Here is a 22,332-nt window from a genome sequence, read left to right as displayed (position 1 = left end):
CTTGGTAGGATTTGAAGCCAACAAATCCTACCAAAGTTGCGCGGCCTTGAGCGACCCGCCTGGTTTTTACACAAATGACAGATTGAAACTAAAATTTACCGCTTAATTTTGAAAAATATATCACTCAAGCCTCAAGCCGAAGGCTAGAGGTCAATCTCTAACCTTTCTCAGGCAAGAAAAATTGAAGCCTTAAAATATGCGCCGTATTTTTGATGACGGATTGAATCTAGCAGTTCCTTTGTTTTTGAGTGATATATTTTTCAAAATTAAGCGGTAAATTTTAGTTTCAATCTGTCATTTGTGTAAAAACCAGGCGGGTCGCTCAAGGCCGCGCAACTTTGGTAGGATTTGTTGGCTTCAAAGCTTCAAATCCTACCAAAGAGATTGACCTCTAGCCCTTCGGGCTTGAAACTCAATGGTTGCTCCCAATGAAGTATAAGCCCGAAGGACTAGAAGTCAATCTCTTTGGTAGGATTTGAAGCCAACAAATCCTACCAAAGTTTTATCTGGCACCCGATGTAGAAATTTTCTTCCGACACGCTAAAGCTCTGAAGGTCGGGAAAATTTTCAATTGGCCCGCTCCTTTAGAGCTTTAGCGTGGGCGGCCACCAATACGCCATCGGAATATCAGATAAACTTATCTAGTAGTAATTCTTTAGACTAAGTGATAAATATATTGGAAGTCAAAGCCTCTTATTTTAACTTGTCATTGTTGTGGTAAACTCTGCATGCATGAACCAAAACACCTGAAGAAGGGAAATCACAGGGACCGATTTTTTTTTGTTTACATTTTTCAGTTCGGAACACTATGTAGAAACTGCATAGATGATTTTTTTTGTCTGCGTTCTCTTAGTTCGGGACACTTGTAACTTTTTACCATCCCCAGACTCTTTTTAAATTTTGCAAACCCGGTCAGGAGGAATTCCGTAACCCAAAGGTTCCAGATGTTTATAATTTTCCCGACCTTCAGAGCTTTAGCGTGTCGGAAGAAAATTTCTACATCGAGTACCAGATAACAGATAAACCAAAGTTGCGCGGCCTTGCGCGACCCGCCTGGTTTTTACACAAATAACAGATTGAAACTAAAATTCACCGCTTAATTTCGAAAAAAATATCACTTGAAAACAATAGCCCTTCGGGCTTTAAACTCAATGGTTGCTCCCGGGGGAGGGGGGGGTACAAAATTGAGTACAGGGACGACGTGCCACTGACTGGTCGGTCAATTGATTGAATTACGAAAAAACATTGCGTAGATGTGTGAATTCGAGAGAAAAGAAATTTGCGTATGATTGCGTGAATTGAAGGCCCGCCTCTGACAGGGTTCCAAATTTACTAATCTTCAATTTGATAGGACGACCTTTGGTAATTCTTGGCAATTTTCAGGGTGAAAAAGGGAAAATTTTTAGATCAGCCGTCAAGGTCAACAGATCGAAATTTCTAAACAAAACATACGCCTCCGAACGAATCGAAAATAGGCTTCGCTGGCTGCTTTCGCTTGTAGATCGTTAACTTAAAACATTTAAAATTTGTGTGAATGATAATTTCTTTCAAAGAAAAAAATACAAACAATGTTGAAATTTTTTGAATTAATAAATAAATTATTTTTTTTGAAAAAATGCCTATCCTATTTCTTCTTCCTCCGCAGCCCCAAAATTTATTTTGATATAGGGATTCGGAGAGTTCGGGGTAACCTGTTTCAATTTTCTTAAAAAGGTTCAGAAATCCAAATTTAGTGAAATTAAAAGATCTCTAATATAAAAGTTAATAATCAAGTTTCCGAACCCAAAAACACAAAGACGGGGTAACTCACGGAAGGGAATTTTATACACGATACGCTTCCCCTATATGGGGATTCGTGCAGCTTTTTCTTATCCCTATCACAAAGCAAAACCAAAAATAAACACTTTTTTATAAGAATAGTGTACTTTGGATGAGGGTCAAATATTCTTAAGAAAGTGCCAAAATTGAGGGTTAAATATTTCTAACGTATTCTTACTTTTTTAGACTTTACTTTTTTACAAACATGAGAAATGATCAATTTGAGAGTTTTGGACTTTTGAATGAACATTCGGGTTAAAATTACATTTCTTCCTCAAAACTTCAATCCTTCTCTAACAAAGGAAGCAGTTTTTTCTGTTAACCAAATACAAAATGACTGTATTCTTATGAAATTCTGTGAAATCCACACTAGAGGGTATTCTTAGGTTTATTCTTTGGCCAATTTTCACCCTGATATTCTTATAGAAGATATTCTTATAAAAAAAGCGTGTATACAGTCATCCTCGGTCATTAAACATCCAGAGACATCAAACACTAAGCGTTCATCGCTACTTAAAAGCCAAGAGAGGCCCTTCTATTAACATTTTTAACAGCTTCAGTTGTGTTTCTTAAAGCTCTAACCGATGAGCGACGTCTCCCAGTCGCATTCCGACCAGCCATAGATCCTAATCTCGTACGAATGTTGGCACTTTCAGTGACAAGATCATGTAGAGCTGTTTTGGATTTTGAGTTGATGAGAGATGCGTTTTCCATGTTCATCAAGTTTGAAACGATATCACCACCACTGGCGACCTGAAAAAGTAAATTAGAGAGGATACTCATTGCCACGTGAATCATGATTTCATGATATGCACCATTGCAATGTCTTCCACAGACCCAACATCTTATTAGTTGAAAGTGACGTATTGAATGATTTTACATCACTTACAGTCAATCAGCTATTGGGTTCCTGATGTAATATCAGAAGACATTGCAATGGTGCATATCATGAATATAAAGTTTTCAGGTTCATCGGTTCTTTGATTCATAATTTACGTATTTATGGTCGATTTTTACAATTAGAATGGGTGTCATTTTTCGAGCCTATCCTAATTATATTTAAGCGCGTTAAATTACAGTTGGAAAGTAGAGATTCAACTCTGAGTTTTAACAAGAGACCTAAGACTTAGGACCTTAGGATCTAAGGATTTAAAAGCTCAAATTTGCTCCAATAAGGCTTGGAATATAGCCTAGAAGTCACCAAACCCCTCCAGAATCAAAATATTCGATGAAAGAAAGTGAGAGTGTTAAAATAGCAATTCTCGCCCGAACTTTAAAGTTCGAAAAAACGTCAAAATACACTAAAATCTCAATATGTTTCGACCATGATTGTAGTACCTAGCACTTTTTTAAAGAAGTATGTGACATCCTACCTTCTGATAAGCCAGTAAAGCACTCTCCTTTGCAATGGTATTCTTTCGAGCTAGATCATCGTCGTATTTGATAACACCTTCAGCAATAGCACTCTTGTTCAAAATGCAGATTTCATCGTGATACTGCAAAATCAAAGGGTACAAGTGATATGCTTAAATACTGATAAATTAAAGGTTTTGTTTTTGAATAAGAGTGATATCGTTTGCTTACTCCTTAATTTTAAAATGAAAAATTGACGTAAGTCAGCAAAATTGCCATAAAGTAATCTTCGATGAAGATACAAATGTAAAGTTTTCAACGAGGGTAGGAAAACAAAAATTCGAATCTTCACTGAAAATTTGTCTTTAGTTTGATAGAAATGTGTACGGCGTTTTTTTTAAAACACACCCGGTGTACAAGCTTTGAAACCAATTAAAAGTTTGAAAATTTATACCTTAACCAGATCGCTTTTGAGTTGTTGATAAGCATGAAGATTCCTTTCCATAGCCTCCAACACCAAACAATAATGCTCAATGTTACGAATATCCACACCGGTTAGATTCTGTTAAAAGCAGAACAAATCCAATATTTTGGCTAATCTAGAAAGCTAGACGACTAATTCAGACATGGTAGAAATAAAGCATAAAGTAATGTAGGGAACAATTTCAGTTAATACAAACTAAATCCCGTAACAATAATCGTATTATCATATAACGCCTATATTACTGTATCACACGCATTATAAACGACTCCAGTCTATATTATGGCATTTTCAATAGTTTTAAGAACTCAGACATAATTTACATAGCGTCAGCCCCCCCCCCTGCTAGTTGCGGGGGTTACACCCTCTAAAAAGCCCCAAAAAGGTGAGGGGTAAAGATGTTTCCAATATTTGGGGGGAACCTAATGTACTTGGGGAGAGCTGAAGTCTCATGATTTAACAAGCGGGCTGAATACTTTATCTTGATGGTTGGCTTCAATTATTCAAATTAAAGTTCATAAAGCTGAAAAATTTTGGGGTATAAACTTTTATAAGTACTGAGAGTCGAAAGCCCTGGGGACTATTGAATATTTCATGAATCTTTGGGGGGACTTAAGACTCACGGGGGAGGGGACCTAATTTTTGCATGGGACCTAAACCAAGGTTGACGCTATGATTCATTCCTAGCATTTTCAAACAAAAATCATTTGTCCCTTGGCTAGTCTGATGTAACCGGGTTTTTATAAGGAGTGTGGTTTAACTCAAAATTAAAATTTTGTTCACTGAACACGTACACAAGTAATCTTAAGTGAAATAAACCACACAGTGTTCAGTTTTCATCTGGTTCTGACGTCATTCCATTGCAAAAACAAAACTACACGAAAAATAGGCAACTCACTCTAATTCGAAACTCTTGAACTGAAAATTTGCTCCCAATTCACCTACAAACCGTATTACATCCGTAATTTCGAATCACTCTTTAATTCGAAGAAAATCCTTTTGATACCCTAGAGATCGAATTAGAGAGAGTCAACTGTAGAAAGAAAAAGTTTACCGGAATGACAAGAGGAGCCTGTTCCTGGAAAACACGATTCGGAATTTGATCATCATTGACTAAATCAACCGGAATGTTGTTTACTTTGTCTCCAAGGTCACCACCCTGAAGAAAAAAAACAAAGATGGAAGATCTTTAAAGGTTTTGTTTTGTTTAGAGTAGTTGATTAGATGTAGTCTAAGTATCGTACCTACAATCATGGATGGAGAAAATATTTGAGACAAAATGAATTTCCCTTCGAAATTTTAAACACCACAAATGATTTTTATGCGCGTTAAACTATAGTTGGAAAGTAGAGTAGAAAAGTAGTATTTAACTCTGAATTTTAACATGAGATTTAAGACTTAGGACCTTAGGATCTCAGGATTTAAAAGCTCAAATTTGCTCCAATAGGGCTTTGAATATAGCCTAGAAGCCATCGAACCCCTCCAAAATCGAAATATTCAATGAAAGAAAGTTGAAGTGCTAAAATAGCAATTCTCACCCGAACTTAAAATTCTGAAGAACGTTAAAACACACCAAAATCTCGACCATGATTGTAGAGTAACTTGTACAAATGATTTTATTGATGGATGTGACACAATAAATACCTTTCGTAAATGCTATCAGAATCATAGTTTGAGTTTGTATCGCGCTGGTAACAACTTTTAAATGGAGCGACCGTAGTGCAGTGATACAATCAAATCAGGCTCAGAATATAGCCTGGAAGTCTGTCAACCCCTCCCAAATTGAAATATTCGATTAAATTAAAGAGATAGCACAAAATCGACCTTCTCACCGGAACTTTAAATCTTGAAAAACGTCGTTAAAATAACCAAAATTCTCAATATATTTCAACCTTGATTGTAGAGTATCCGGCTACGGTGCGCAGGGTTGTGGGTTCCACCCCCCAGCCGGATCATACCAAAGATTCCCAAAAGGGTACTTGATACCTCTCTGCTTGATGCTCAGCAACTAAGAGAAGGATCAAGGGTAAGTGGAGCAATCCAGGGAGAAAGAGTGAAGCCCTCCTCTATCTATTGCTATTATCGGGTACGCCTCCGACTGCGGACGGTCGCAGACTTACTTAAATGGAGTAGAACATTGAAAACAACATTTTACCTTGAGAGCGAGGATTTTCACAAAATTGTAATATTGGTTGCTATGGTAACTAATATTGTCATTATCCATGGCAACAGGTTCAAATGAGAAATTGAAAACAACATTTTACCTTGAGAGCAAGCTGTTTAGCTTGCATTTGTTCTTCCTCTCTTACATCTTTGACGGCACATTCAAGGTTGGTCACTACCACGGCTACCACAAGATTGGCAAAGATGAAGGCTCCAATAGAAATGAATAGAACAAGGAATAACCCACCGCCGTAGTAATGCAAATCGCCGTGTTGCTAGAACGTTAAAAAAAGATACTTAAAATTGGTGACAAAAAAGGAATTATTCGAAAAATTTTGAAAACTACAGATGATTTCGAAGCGTTTCTACTTACTTCAGGAATGAAGAGTCTTAACTCTGAGGTTTAGGCCCTTAACATCAATAGCGTAGACAAAAGGTGCCGCAAAATTTTTATGACACTGCAATTAAATATTTATAATATAAAAATATGTGTCATAAAAATCTGCTCTCCTACACAAATGTTGCACCCCTCTTAATTAATTAATAATAAAAATAAAAATAACATCTCCAAAAATTAAAAAGTGTTCTAATAAGGCTGAGGATAAAGCCTGGAGGCTACTAGACCTCCCCAAAATCCAATTGTCAAATTAAATGGAATCAGACAATTTTATCACAAGTCTACACAATAGACAGTGCCAGGCTTTTAGGTCTCACGCTTGGGCTATAAAAACTGCTGATCGGCAATGTTTTTCACTTGTGCGTATACTAATAAAAATTCAATACAAAACAAGAGCAGTGCGCACATCCCAGAGGAGCAGGAGCTTTACGCTCGAAACGAAAAAAAATATGACGTAGCCTATAAATTCAGTAGACTCTCCCGCATACTCGAACTTCTTTTAGTTCCCAGTCCCTACCAAGGTGAAATTCTCTTAAAAATACCCTCTATAATTCGAACCTTTCTGTAATTCGAACAAATAATTAAGTTCGAATATGCGAGAATTAACTATAGAAAAAATAGAGCAAAACTTGCGGGGTAGAAATACGTAATGATTACTTGAAAGGCTTCGAAGATCTCCATCCAACCATCTTGAGTGACACAAATGAACAGCGAAAACATTGCTGGAAAAAAGAATCGGGGAAAATAAACTTATGTATCATAAAGGAACGAAAAAGTCGCTTGGTGTGGAATTTTTTTCCAAAAGATATTTTTTACCAAATAATTTTTTTAGTGAATTGAATGATTGGATGCAGTTAGGCCCAAAAACATACCAGTAGAAAGGTCACCGAAATGATGAGGCATGACTTCACGAAACAGCGTGATACCAATAACAGAGAAGACCAACATTATGATGACCAACAAAAGAACAATGTTCGTCATATCTAATAAACAACGAAAAACTGATTATGAAACAAAAGAAAATTGATTAAAAATATCAATACTGCAGAAGGCAATTTCACAGTCAAAATGGATCATGGGTAATTAGGACTGATTACGCCCTGATAACGGCTTCCCGTTGGTTAGACGCAAAAAACTTCAAAATTTTTCAAAACTTTGGACCAATAGTAATTGGTCATTAGCTCGCGGTGGTCCTGATTATCTGGCACCCAGATGGTGAAATTTTCATCCGACACGCTAAAGCTCTGAAGGTCGGAAAAATGGCCCGCTCCATTTAGAGCTTTAGCGTGGGCGGCCGCCAATCCGCCATCGGAATATAAGATAATGGTCCTGATTAACCATTACGCTTTGCGATTGTGAAATGGCCTATACTGTCAGCCTTGCTTATTCGAATTCAAGCGAGGACAAAACCATATAAATAATTTAAATTATAAGTTTCAAAACTTAAGTAAGAAATTACTGGTAAACTACACTGGAAGTAAAACAATCAATATCAGGATGTATGTTACTATTTTCTAGCTACAAACTCTACTTACTTCAAATTACACAATTAAGATATTCGTAACAGATTTATAAAACACATTACTTTTGACTTTAGACAAACTTAAACGGAATTTCCGTACGGCTAAGGAACTGTTAAATCTTTCTAGGGCTACGGTCGAATTTCGCTTATTCGAAATTGAGCGAGTAATATTATTTGTTCGAATTATAGAGGGTATTTTAAGAGGATTTCTCCTTGGCGGGGACTAGGAACTAAGTCGAATTATAGAAGGATTCGAACAATAGAAATTTGAATGAGCAAGAGTCTACTGTACATCAAAATTTATTTAAGTTAAACTTAGAGTACTGCTGAATAATGCTAACAAGATACCTGGCACTGATTGTAAGATAGTCTGAACCACAACTTGCAAACCGGGAAGTGAGCTTATACTAAATAATAAACAAACAAAAACAAAACTTGTAGCAATGTTAGACTGGAGTCGTTTAAAGTCCGTGTAATACAGTAATATGGGTGTTATATGATAACGGGATAATATCAGTTTGCTAATTTTCTACATTGTCTGAATTAAAATAGTTTTGTAGACTATTGTAATGCCTATTTGATTTCTGAAACATTGTCCGACTAACAAAGAATTAAAAATGACACAAGAACCCTTAGTTTGCAGAGGAGTATGAAGCCCCTTGGTTTATTTCACCCCCCGCCCTTCTGTAATGAAATCTTTACCACCCTTATTTTCAGAAAATCTGTCTAGAAAGAAACACACTCTGTGCGGCACCAAACTGAAAAGGGACGGGGGTTAAACTATGGAATCAGTAAGTTTTTGTTGGCACTTTAATAAGCCTCATACTGTTCTTATATGCATTTTAAAGGTTGATATCCTTTCACAACTTTGACCATCAAATTCAGTTCATTAAGGCTCAACGTTGTTCTTATCTTTCGACTCTTTGGAGCAACGAACGTACAGTCCGCAATCAAAAAATTCTTAATATGTGTTATGTTATTTTGATAACCCAAACTACTCCCTCTATTCATGAATATGCTACATTGCAACGTCTTCCACAGACCCAACAGCTGATTGGTTGTAAGTGACGTAAAATCAGTCAATAGGTCACTTGCAACCCCGGGGTTGGGGATGCTTAGGCAAAATGGGTGCCGGGTATGTGCGAGCCATAAGGCCATAAGTCTCTTTCTCACATCCTCGAAAGTCTCTCAAAAGGGTACAAAAACCATTCAAAATAAAATTAAAATTTCTGTAAGAGTAAAAAAATCACGAAATTCAAAATATCCTCTCGCAAAATCGACTGAAATTTTTAGAAAAATCACTCTAAGGAACCAATTTTCCACTCTCTAAGGGTCGATTTTCGATTTTTGGCTCGAAAATATTCGTCACCTCGCAAATTTAGTACCCCCCGGGCTTTCAACCAATTATCTGGTTGGGTCCGTGGAAGACATTGCAATGGTGCATATCATGAATATGGTACAAGAAAGTAAATATACCTTCGTAAACTTCTGAAAGCTCTCAACACTCTGAGGATACGAAGAACATTTTGACCACCAGATCCTCCCATTATCACTGAAAAGGTAAACAAAGGGAACAGATTGTAAATTTTATATGCTGATTGGACAAACCTGATGAATAATTTCAACATTTTGGCCTATAGAAATGAGGGGAGGGGGTCAGAAAACATCCTTTTACATTACAAAACCTACTTGGTCCGACGATAAGGGAGAGGACGATCAAGAAATCCAAGATGTTCCATCCTTGTGTAAAGAACTTGAAGAAACCGTGGTACCATTTCAAAAGGATTTCACATATGAAGACACTCATTATAATTTCATCCATGATCTTGAAAGCTCGACCCCATTCTCGTTCCTATGGAAAAAGAGCGTAGAAACAAATTAAAAAGAAGACTTGACATGAAATATAATAGCTTTTGCCCCAGCCTTTTAAGAGATGACGAAAAAAAACTGACATCCCCAGTTACGGAAGTTTACTCAAGGACGGCAACATCCACATGACCTGAATAACACTTGAGGGTTGAAAGTTGGCAGACTTGCAGACTTGGGGGAGAATCTATAGGAGAATTAGAATTCGTACTATTTTTTCAGCACCCTTAAAATAAAACGCCGGCAGAAGAATAGGGCCACAGCTCGGCCTTTAAATACTAACGAAGTGGGCGCCATTATGGTAGGCAACGACGGCTAGAAGTCTTTGAATTTCAGCGCTTCTAGATCATCCAAGACAGGTCCGTTTTAAAGTTATCAAAGATAATTTGGCTTGATTAGTAAATTTTCATTTTGCCTGACCCAACCAACTCCCCCCTCCACTGCCGCGGAGCCTGAAACTGCCTGCCAATACACTAGCGATACGTTGTATACATAGGCTGTATCGTATCGATCTTCAAAGCATGGGGATATTGGGTTGAAATTTACCAGGAAAGATTGAAGTCAAATGCCAAAAGTAAATACACTGATTTTCTCACAGCATAACATTTTAATATAGACACTTGATAAACAACGCAAGGAACGGCGGAGAGCGAAGTGAAAATTTTAGATCTTGAAACCGTGAAAGATTGTCCACGCAAAAATTTATCCATTTAAAGTACATGATCCAAAAAAAATACCCCTTGTCAATGGCGAGTTTATGTATCTGTGGTTTTCAGCGATGGAGACGGCTAGCTTTTGATTTGGCTGGACCCTGATTGACTGAATCAGTTCTCTGATTTTTCCTTTTTGTACTTTTTACTCATTAAAAGTTTTGAAAAAACACTCCCTTCCCACAGACCCGGTAATTTTTTTTCAGCCAGTGGTGGTATAAATAACTGACTGAAACTCGATGGAGATTAATATTCCCATATTTTTTTATTGGTTGAGGGCATTTAAATTCTATTGTTTTCAAGTCAGAAAATTAAGTGGGATGGGAAAAGTAGCAAAATATTTTGCAGCGAGGATTGGTTTATTTCATTATCTTTTGTGGGGACGAAAACTGGGGTAAAATTTTCCACAGGGGACGATATTATGACCAATTTTTCCACTTTGAACGGGTCCCAGTGGGTCTGTTAAAAGGGGATCTAAAAATAAATGCTGCAATGCTTATTACACAATTATTACTAGGCAAGTATTCGACGGCTTTGAAATTTGCACGTGGTGTATTAAGAGCTCTGACCATAGTGAATTTTTAATATTTGCCACTTACAAAATATAAAGTTCAACTTGATTTAGCACACAAAACTGTGGCATATTATACATTTTCTGTTAGGCCAATTATCCGTGAGTCTGAAAATTTAAGAATAAATATTTTTGCGGTAGATGGTGCATCTTTTATCGAACTAAAATTATTTTTTTCCGAAAATTTTTCTAAAAGCTTATTTGCTTCAAAATCTTGAAAATAGTGCTTTTTGACCAATTTTCCATCCCAATTTTTCATAAGAAAACAGCCATAACTTTTGATGCATTAATTTAGAAAATTTTTCCGAAAAATTTATAAAACAGTTCAATTCTTTGCGGACAGTTTGAAAAAACTTCGAAACAAAAAGGTTAATTACCCACTAAAACTTAGCACTTTTTATAAAAGAAGGTGATGCAACATAATTATTAACGTCTTTTTGGCCCAGCCGCGCAGCGCAAGTGGGCCTTTAAAAAGCAACTGACAGAAAAGATTTTGGCTTTGTCGGAGCCTGTGCGCGCAATAAATTAACAAGTCCAGTAGTCCAGGCTAAACCAGCGACCGATTTAGAATTTTCGCCTCGCCTACCCGCACGATGTTTGACCTACTCTTATATTGGATTGAATTGGTAGTAAAGTCAAATTTCATTCTCTTTATGGCAAAGTATTTTTTAATGTTTTCAAGATGGATGGAGTCAGGTCAGGGAGCAAGTGGGAGCATTTGGATGTTGGAGTTTTATATTTCCAGCTTGACAGAGACTTTTTTCAAGTAAACTTATGCTGTAACTCATTAAAGGATACTAAAATGCAGCTCATGTGTAAATTTGAATAAGTTTGGAATGTTTTTCATGATGCTACCCGTGAAAATGGTCAATTTTGGATCCATCGCTCTAAACGGTCGGTGGTTGGATTTTTCAAACCTGACAGAGAATTTTCCCAAGTAAACTTATGCTGTAACTCATTAAAGGATACTAAAATGCAGCTCATGTGAGTGTAAATTTGAATAAGTTTGGAATGTTTTTCATGATGCTACCCGTGAAAATGGTCAATTTTGGATCTATCGCTCTAAACGGTCGGTGGTTGGATTTTTCAAACCTGACAGAGAATTTTCCCAAGTAAACTTATGCTGTAACTCCATTAAAGGATACTAAAATGCAGCTCATGTGAGTGTAAATTTGAATAAGTTTGGAATGTTTTTCATGATGCTACGCGTTAAATTGATATTTCTGGACTTTGGCGGTCAACATTTGACATTTGAAGTTTGTGAATTTATTTAAACCGATTTTTTCTTTCATACTAGTAACAAAAACATAAAGTAAATCTATTATATACATATATTGCGTATCATTTATCATTACTGACCTTCCAGGGCAGCTGGTTTTTTGTTTTTTTTCATTCAGCCAATTTTCGAACTTTTTTAACTTTTTGAATGTTCTGTATTTCAATCTCTGCCGAAAATGTGTGCATTAGGATTCTAAGATTCGATGTTTTCTTTCAAACCCTAAAATTGCAAAAATACGATTCCGCAAACATTGTTTCTCTTAAGGTATATACCCAATACAAACGACATTTGGTTATTGCCACGTCAGATGGGCCTTCATGCCGCTTCGGCTTCTTGTTAAAGTTCATAACGTCATTTTTGCAATTAAATTCTTAAATACTCTTAAGGCATTTGATTAACAAGCAGTTTATAAAGGCAATTCTTTGTTGAAAGTGTTAAAGAACCTAAAACATAACTTTTATGTTCAAATACTAAAATCAATTTTCCGACTATGGTCAGAGCCCGTATTAAAAAATAACACGAATTTTTCTGCTTTTTCAAGGAAACAGCGGCTGGTTTTAAGGGGGTTTGTATTAACCCTTTAAGTGCCACGGTCCTTTTTTTCTATTTTTTTTTAAGAAAATCGCTAGTTTAAACTTTAAAGGCTTATATCTCTGGATCCATTGCGCGGACCTGCCTGAATGACGGAAAGATGTTCATACTAGTTTGAGTAAAAAAAACGATTTAGTTTAATTTCATACTCAAAGTTTCATGACATCATGGAAAGATGTTCTTTAGTCAAACTTCAGATTGATTCGCTACAGGACAGAATCAAGTAAGGCAAGGCCAAATTTGGAAGTTCTTGGATCACTCGTTGACCAAAAATGGTCAAAAAACGGTCAAAATCTCAAAAAAGTGGATTTTTGTTAAATATTTGCATTTTTTGACTTTTTGGCGTAAAATTTCGCTGGAAAAACTCACTTTTGATTTTATTTTGCTTTACCATTAAGCCCAATCCAATTCCTACAAGTTAGACCAAAAATGACGATTTCTAACTCAAACTGGGCATTACAGGAGGGCTTCGACCTCCTATATAGCCCATATCTGATATACACGACATTGGCACTTAAAGGCTTAACACGAAATTTTTCAATTCGTGTTAACATGAACATATAAACGACTGGACATCCATCTCCTTTGTCTTTTTGTAGAAAAGGCTGCTAGCTTCGTTGCCGCCTCGTTAAAAGCATAAAATGAAACAATAGATTTTGATGATATACCACTTGGGAGTACCTTGCTAACAACGTCAAAACTTCGACAAAAGTCTCTGTTGTTCTACTCTTCTCAAGTCTTTTATCTATATCATAACAAAGATAACAGAGGCAAAATCGTCGTCAGCTTGTCAAAACTCCGACTAATATTTCTAAATTTTGACTTAAAAGTGTCTAATAATTTTAGAGAGTATCGTATTCTAATTTCAATATTCTTATGACACAGGCTCTAAACTTTGGCAGGCTATTTTTTCAAGTCATAAAAAAAATTATTGGAGTGACAAAAGGGATTCAAAAGTATACACGCAGTTGAAATTCTGCATTTTAGAGTTGAAAATGTTGATAAAGTATATTAAATATATTATATTATATTAATATAGTATATTAAGTATATTAAAGTAAATTAAGTATATTATATATGAAACCGTACATCCTGTGCCCAAGTTCAGGAGTTGCCATAAAGCCATTATGGTAATAACCGGGAGGGCACATTGCTATACATGATAAAGTATATTATAAACTTGTGAAAAAATTCGAAAATCAATCCTTTTATCAATCCTCTATCAATCCTTTTCTCTAAATAATTCAAAGAAATAAAATTATGACGGAATATTGTCGGATTTTTTATACCAATTTTGAAGTACAGGCGGCAACGAAGCTCGCTTCAAAGTGACAATTAAAGATAGATGTCCAGTCGTTTATATGTTCATGGTGTTAATAAAATGACAAAAAAAGTCTGCCCAGATATAATTGGCAGTGGAAACAAGAATACCTGTAACTTTTGATAGTACGATTTAATTGCAAAAAATGTTTTTGCTTCTTTTAGAAAATCAAAAGCGCTATATTTGAATGTATTTTCTATTGAAAAATTCGCGATTTTTAGCGGTTTAATTTGCGATTGCAAAGATTGAGCTTTTTTTATACTTATGCTACAACGTTCATTTTTACGCAAGTGGTAGTTCAACCTTAGGTAAAGAAGGTTGTTAAATTTCAAGGCAAACGGAAAAGTCATTCGGAAGATATGAGACCCGTAGCATTTTTCTGTGAAACATCAAATCTCCAAATTTTTAATAAATAAATCCAAGATCCTAGTCTGACTGTGGGACTGCAGAACTATATGTTGAGGAGGTAAAAACCAGGGTAGTCTAAAAAATGAGAAAAAATCCAGGGGGGTCTTAAAAATTTGAAAAAAAATCCAGGGTGTCACTTTTCCCGAAAAAGACCTTCTCAACATACACAAATTTTTTCTGGAATAGCCCAATTAAGCAATTCTATTGGTCGAAATTGACGTAACGGATGAAAAAAGTAGAACTTCCTTCAACTTTTTTTTGTTCGCGCGAAACTTTTTTATGACGTAATCTTTTCTTCAGGCAAAAAAGGTTAGGAAAAAACTGTTGCTCATTTCGCGCGAAAGTGGAGACCGGCCTTTATTCATAGCATGTTTTTCTCATCCTACTATTTGATGCGTCATAACGATACATAGCTACCAATTATTTTCTCAGAGACAAATATAAAGTCTCATTTGTATTGAACGAGTGGGTTTCGATAAAAAAATGCAATTAAAATGCTACGAAAAATATCTTAATTAGGGAAGGAGAGTGAAAAATAAAGTAATTACTGTAGACATAGCTAGAGCATGAGATATCAATGAAAATGTTGCTCGTTGTTTTATCCAGTGTTCATAATATTAATTTTATGCCCACAGACAAGGAATTTTGACGTCATTCTTTCTTGGTAATATCTGACCCAGTCTATTCACGCTGTAAGAGGGTTAATGGGTGTATTCATGATATGCATCATTGAATTATCATTTGACATTAGGCTTCGATGACCAAAATTTCGAGAACAAGTTAAGAACATTTTAAGACTTGACAGACTCTGAAACAACCGATTTCTTAGGAAAATTGACAAAGAATACCCACAAAATGGGGAAAACAAGAAACTAAAAAAAATAAAACATCCTAAGGCTTCAAAAATTCTGGTTGTTCTTGAAAAAAAACGTGAACATCTTAAACCCGACAGCTGATTGGTTGTAAGTGACGTGAAATCAGTCAATAGGTCACTTGCAACCAATCAGCTGGTTGTGTCCTTGATGTAAAGTGCGCAACCCAGTTGAAGTGAAATTCAACTTTGGGTACAGCACCTGACCCCGAGAATGTAGGTGAAATTTTAATCAGATCTGAAAGATGTAGATTTGCATTTTAAAAAGTTTTGAATGTTTTCAACGAAATTTTGAACTACCAAAATCCTTTTCCAGGGATTAGTTTCATTACTTTTGATAGATAGGCTAATTTTTTTGGTCCTTGAAGTTGACTCCCATTTTCGTTATAACCCCCAGAATGTAGGTTTGGTTTTATGGCTTTAAATCTAGTAATAGTAAAATTTTGATATTTTTTCAATTGGATTAATCATAACAGCAAATTTTAGAAAAATTTTATGCCAAAACAATATTCTAAAGAGCATTTTGTTATTCTGAAAATTGGATTTTTTTCACTTTTTAACCCCCAGAACGTAGGTGAAAAGATTCGGTTGTTGAGAGCGGAATTTCAGTATTCATCGGAAATTATTGTTCTCTAAGTGAAATTCATTCTTTAGAAATATATACTCTGACAAAAAATTAACAAAGATATCAATTTTATCGTGTTACAAATGAGGAAAAGAAAAAGGAAGGGCGAAAAGAAGAGACAAGAAAGTTGTTTTTATTTTGTAGGTTGAAAATTCTGTGTTAAAATATGTGAATAATGTAACAACATCCCTGTCTCACAGCCCCGGTGGAACTTTTTCCCACACCGGTTCCAAAAATTTCTACTAAAGTCCCAATGGGGATAGAAATTCTATTGTTCCAAACTTAGGCAAATTTCCTGATTTGGCTGGGATCCCAGCGGGTATGGGACACGTTGTAAAAGCTCAAAATGTCAACATTAACCATCTCTCAGATGTATTTTCATATTATGAAAGTACAAGAAACAAGTTTTATATAATGTGACAGACTTTTTGTGTCGGGTTATGAAGGCCCCCCAAATTGTAGGTCAACTAACCCCAAAAGGTAGGTCAAAGATTTTCGTCAAAATATCTAACTTAGAACATTAAATATTGAAATGGACTATTTTCCCCATTTCTTTAGTTCATTAGGAATAAGAAATTACCCTATCATCATAACTTAATTCCGATTAGATTTCGATTTAGAGAGGATTTATTTTAAAAATGTCTCAATTCGGGTAGTATCCAATCAAGTTCGATTCAGATTTTCGTTAGAAAAAATTAATTCAAGTCAAAATTTTATGTTTAGAAATAATAAGTAATATGTAACAGTATGTTCTGAAACAACCTTTTATGAAGTTGAACTATCGTTAGGGCTACAATGCTAAAAAATGAGAAACCTACTTTCTCGGGGTTTAGTCAGTCAGGTGCTGTACTAATGGAACAAAATCTATAGCGTTTCAGACAAAATCAGGTTCTGAGTCTTAAAGGGGGTATCTTTTAGCAGCTTATAAAGAAATAATTTAGGAATCAAAATCCACCGTAATTTCTTACCAAGGTTCGATCAGTTTCCAGCATAATCAAAAGACTATTGACAATGATGAGAAACAAGATAGTGAAACGAAAACATCTGCTTTCCACAACTTTTCCCACCAGCTCTTTGGAGACGAATTCAGCCACCTCGTTGTTTGACATGGGTGGTAGATCACGTAGATGAACGTATGGTTTCTGGTCGTCCAATGTTTCTTGGAAAACTGTCACCCTCTGTTGTAGGAAAACGAAAATAAAATAGAGAGTAAACCTTGGAACTACTCTCGGGTTCCTAATAGCCGGCGGGTTGGAAAAAATCACAAAACTTAATAAGCGGGGGGGGGGGGGGGTTGGAATAAAAATGTCCTAGGTAGAAAATTTTTAAAAAGGAGGCTAATACAGCACTTAAGACAAAAGAGGGAACTTTCAAAAACATTTTCCCAAAAATTAATGAGCAGGAGGAGGGTTGGAATAAGAATGTCGTGAGTAAAGAATTTTTGAAAAAAAAATATAATTAGCGGGGGGGGGGCTATTAGGTACCCGAGAGTATACACCTATCAATTTTTGAAGCGTGATGAGACTGGGTTCGAGTTTACCATGAAGAAATGACGTCAAAATATCTGAAGTCGTTTCATTAACATTCTCAAAGAAAAAGAATCTAGACGTCAGTTCCTTGTAAATTTGTTACCGAGCCCCTTAAAACCCAACCGCTAAGGATTGATAGGACATGACAAAAGCAGTTACGTCAGAGCTTAGAAATCATTTCAAAATCAATCCAAATACTTGGCTTTGGTACAGTAGGATTGAAATTCACGGAAGAGATCGTATGGTTTCTGATAATACAAGGTTTTACTTAGAATACTATGTCTCCCTCTCTAGTAGTAAAGCTTAAGGAAACTAGAGGGTTGGTATCTATTCTCCAATCATGAGGACAATTTTTAAGGGTGATTCAGTTACAGGAGCTAAACTAATTAAACCGGAAGAATCTTCAAATATTAATTAGACTGGGAGAGGGGGTTGAAAAATTTGTATATGTAATCACATGATAACGAGTGCAATTTGAGAATAATTGCACGAGTGATTTTTTTGTTATTAATTTTCCGAGGCCGAAAGGACGAGGAAAATTCGAAACAAAAAGATCACGAGTGCAATTTTCGAATTGTACGAGTTATTATGTGATTACGAGCTAATCGCACAATTTTTTTCACTACTTAGTTTTTTTTCCCTGTCAGGAAAGTAAATTACACTGGAAGTTTTACATTTTATTCTTCTCTTTATGTTTTTCTTTTATTGTTTGCTTAAAGATTTTATTTCTCACAAAATGAATTTCGAATGCAATTGAAACGTTCGATAAAAAAATGTAAGAAAAACATTAAAATCAATTTTGTAAACATTGGCGCCTCATTGAAGAGTGTGATTAACGATTAATTGCTCTCTACAGGATGCAATTAACGATTAATTGCTCTCTTTGAAGGCGCGCCAAAGAAGAAAAAATAACTCATCGTGCGACTATGCCCTTAATAGCCTGGTTGTAGTCTATAATTATTTAAAAATAAAGGACGCTTCTTTTGACAGCTGAAAATATCTTCAAAAACTAATAAATGGGGGAAGGGGTTATTGGCACTTAATGATTCTCAAGGGCTTTTATTTTTACATCAATAGGAATGCATAATGAAACAATTTTCTGTTTTCCAAAAGACCCTGGATAACTTTTTCTTCTCTGAACCAGTATCTTACCCTTCCGTTATCTTCACCAAGTTGGAAAATGGTTCGAAATATACTTGGGTCATATTCAGGTTCAAGAAATGATGCGATCTTCTTTTTCATCTTCACTTTGTCAACTGCCTACAATAAATGAAATTACAGTAGAGACTCTATATAACTCGAACACTTACGAGGAAGGCAAATTTGTTCGAGTTAAGGGAATTTCCAATTATGGAGGATGGTTAAGGCATTGTTAACTGAAGGGACCATAAACCTTGTTCAAGTTAAAGAGACATTCGTGTTATAGGCACAGATATCTGTGAAGCCCGAAGGGCTAGATAGGTAACTTTAAGCTTTCTCCAGCAAAAAAAAGTGAAGCAAAAATTTGACTTTTTAAATTTCGTGCCGATGGATAGGATCTAGCATTTTAATTGTTTTCAGAGCGCGAGATAAAAAAAATTAGGCGGCAAACGCTATTTCGCATCTCTCAAACCAGTGAAATTGCTTGTTGTCACGTGATTTCTTTGGTAGGAAATCCTACCAAAACTTGCTTCACTTTTCGATAAAGGCCGCAAATCTAGCCCTTCGGGCTTTACAGATCTGTGGTTATAGGCCATTTCAGAGTTGAAATGGACCATGTTTAATCAGAACTGATTCTGCCTCTATAACGGCTTTCTGTTGGCTATAGGCAATTATCTTCAAAGAATTTCAAAACTTTGGACCAATAGTAAGACGTCATTAGCACGCAGTGGTCCTGATTACCCATTACGCTTTGCGAATATAAAATGGCCTATAAAGGTAGAGCATTCGGTTACAGTGCGCAAGGTTTTTCTGTTCGGGTCGACAATCAGGTCATACCAAAGATTCCGAAATGGTGCTTAATTCTCAGCAACCAAGCAAACCAAAAAAAAGTATTAAAGGCAAGTGGAGAAATCCAGGGACAAGAGAGACGCTCTCTTCTACCCACGGGTAGATACCTGAGGAAAGCCTCGACTGAGGTCACCAAATCACTTACTTTCTTACTTATGAAGATCATTGAGTGACTTATATGGAAGAAAACGCGGTCATAAAATTTTATATAATATGACCTTACCCTTATAAATACCGAAATCCCTTCATTTAGGATAACGTATGCGTGAAACCCTTTTCGGTTTTCTAAAAAATACGTAGGAAGTTACTTCAACGGGTCATTAAGGCCGGTCTCCACTTGCGAGCGCTGCGATCGCTCTTCTTCGAGCAAAGCTTCCACGCTATTGGTCAAAAGAAAAATGAAGCAACTCCATTGGTGCGATATGACGTAACGATCGCGCGCTTGAAAAAAAAGTTGAAATACATTCAACTTTTTTTCCAAGCGCGCGCTGCGTTTTTATGACGTAATCTTTTCTCCAAGCAAAAATGATTGAAGCCAAAGTTGCGATCGCAGCGCGCGCAAGTGGAGACCGGCCTTTAATCCCTAGCCAAGCTCCTCACTCAATGTCTTCGAAATAACCATCGAGTACAAAACTCGATGTATTTTAAATCTAGATGAAAGTGGACGTTGAACCCTTTAAAGACAACCCCTCAGGAAAAACGCCAGGACCCTTTTTCTACGTTACCCTCAGAAAATCTAAAATGTGACAGCCCCCTCCTCATCACCATTCAAAAATAGTTTTTCCTAGCGCTAGGATTTCTCCACATACCCTTGATCCTTCTCTTTAGTTGCTGACCATCAAACAAAGAGACATCAAGTATGGTCTCTTGAATTGTAAAGTACACAACTTGATTTATCAAAATAATGATAGAATATAAAAATACTGTCAGCCAGTCCAGAAACAATCGGGACAAGCTGGAGTTTTTACAAGCTCTTATTTGATTTGGTTGGTCGTTAAGATGTAATAAAAGAATCTTATAACTTTTTCTAAAGAACGCGTCATCTCTATCACCTTAAATGACCAATTAGTGAAGTATCTTGTAAAAACTCCAGCTCATCCCAAACAATCAGGGAAAATAAGTAACACCTATTCCCTCAGTCTTTTCATAGAAAATGGAAATTGCGAATTTTGTCCAGTCCTCCTCCCACCCGTTCAACAAGCAAGAAATTGAGAGGACACTATATAAATGAACCCAATTTGTAAGGTCCGGTTACATATCGTCCCTAGTGGAAAATAATATTCTAATTTTCATCCTGCTGAAAATTATCAAATTAATAAATCCTCACTGTAAAATATTGTGCTATTTTTCCCATCCATCTATTTTTTGACTTAAAAACAATGAAATTCAAATTCTAAGACATAAAAAACATTGGGATATCAATCCCCATTGAGTTTCGGCCCGTTAATATTCCCACTGGCTGAAAAAATCCTACCGGGTTTGTGTGAAGGGGTGGGGTATTCGATTAGTACCAGACTAATCCAACATAATAATGGTCCAACATTTGTTTATCTTACCGATTTGAAGCTATCCATAACACTCATACGACGTTGTCTAGGGACTGTTGGGATATCGAGACCACTTTTCAGCGTCTTTGCTTGTTGTTGCCATATATCGACTGTGGCAGACAATTTTGAGACTTTTCTTGCTGCCTGTTAAATTACAGAATCGAATAGCCCGTTAAAGTCTTATTTACGAAATTACATTAAGCATAATTTTACAAAATGAAACAAGTTTGAGTCGCTCAAAAACCAATTTGAATTCCAATATTGCGAAATCTCATGTATATCTTGTTTTTTTTTTTTTATCTATAGTATATGTAACACGAACAAATAGTACAAAACTAAGGGTTCCTAACCTCCCGCAAAAGGACCACCAGATCATACCGCCAGGAGGAAGGAGCCCAAACTAAGCTAACAATAAATTAATAAATCAATTGATAAATGCATGGGGAAAAAAAAAACTTACTACAGAGGATAAATACTAACAAAAAATAAAAAACAAAAACAAAAAGAGCTTGGAGAGCAGTTAGAGTAAAAGAATATCTTGTCGCCAGTGTAGTATCATAAAAAAGTGACAAAAATGGCTTTTTAATTTAGAAAATCTGTTTTTGCCTGAAGTTAATTTCGTGATTTTGCGAAAACTCGAAATTGAATCGATCACCAAAAAATAAGAATAATCTAAGAACAAAGTCTAGAGAGGGAGTTGCTGAGCAAGAACACTTAAAAAATTGGGTGCAAATCCTTAAAAATACCTCAATTTTCACCCTAAAAATAAAAGAACAGGATAACAATTTGAAGCTCAAAATGCCAAAACGAAAGAACATCCGATGCCTCATCAGAAATTTACTTACATTCCTGAATCGCTCTGCACCTTTGGGTGAATCTATTTCGTTATTCCCCTCTGCCATTTGATGTGGCTCTGATGATGTGATGAGATTATTTTTCACGATGATACTTTGTTAAGTTCTTTTTGATGATATTATTTTGACCTTTTGTTGTTGTGTTATCAATATTAGAATAATTTAGTTAATAATAAAGATTAAAAACAAATTTATTCCTTGGTACAATTAGCTTGTAAAGGTTTCAAGATCCCGTAGTCACCACTGGTTAATATGTCTTGAGTCTTATGTAAAAGTAAATTAGTTTTATCTAAATCATCAACAAAACGAATCCCAAAGGATTTGGATGAGATACTATGGACATTTGAAATCATTTCTAATGAGTTTCAAAGCTTCCAATTTCTGTGATTTCGTTTCAAAAAGAAAATGGGAATCATGGACTGGAAAGAATTAAAGTT

General features: G+C 35.8%; 1 protein-coding gene across 1 annotated transcript; it reads right to left on the bottom strand.

The window, feature by feature from the left end:
- Nucleotides 1–1,724: 1,724 nt before the first annotated feature.
- LOC136813148 (cation channel sperm-associated protein 4-like) lies at nt 1,725–22,029 on the bottom strand. Its single transcript, XM_067069678.1, has 14 exons — nt 21,887–22,029; nt 21,051–21,185; nt 18,658–18,765; nt 16,945–17,154; nt 9,424–9,586; nt 9,211–9,286; nt 8,083–8,141; nt 7,085–7,195; nt 6,870–6,934; nt 5,917–6,090; nt 4,707–4,811; nt 3,626–3,733; nt 3,192–3,314; nt 1,725–2,571 (listed from the first exon to the last, which is right to left on the bottom strand). Exons 1-14 carry the CDS (start codon nt 21,941–21,943, stop codon nt 2,332–2,334), a joined length of 1,734 nt encoding a protein of 577 aa, XP_066925779.1. The 5' UTR covers nt 21,944–22,029; the 3' UTR covers nt 1,725–2,331.
- Nucleotides 22,030–22,332: the final 303 nt, after the last annotated feature.

Source organism: Clytia hemisphaerica, unplaced genomic scaffold (assembly GCF_902728285.1).
Source record: "Clytia hemisphaerica strain Z4C2 unplaced genomic scaffold, Clytia hemisphaerica genome assembly, whole genome shotgun sequence".
Lineage (NCBI taxonomy): Eukaryota > Metazoa > Cnidaria > Hydrozoa > Leptothecata > Clytiidae > Clytia > Clytia hemisphaerica.
The sequence above is the reverse complement of the archived record's forward strand: the minus strand, read 5'-3'. Positions and strand labels throughout refer to the sequence as shown.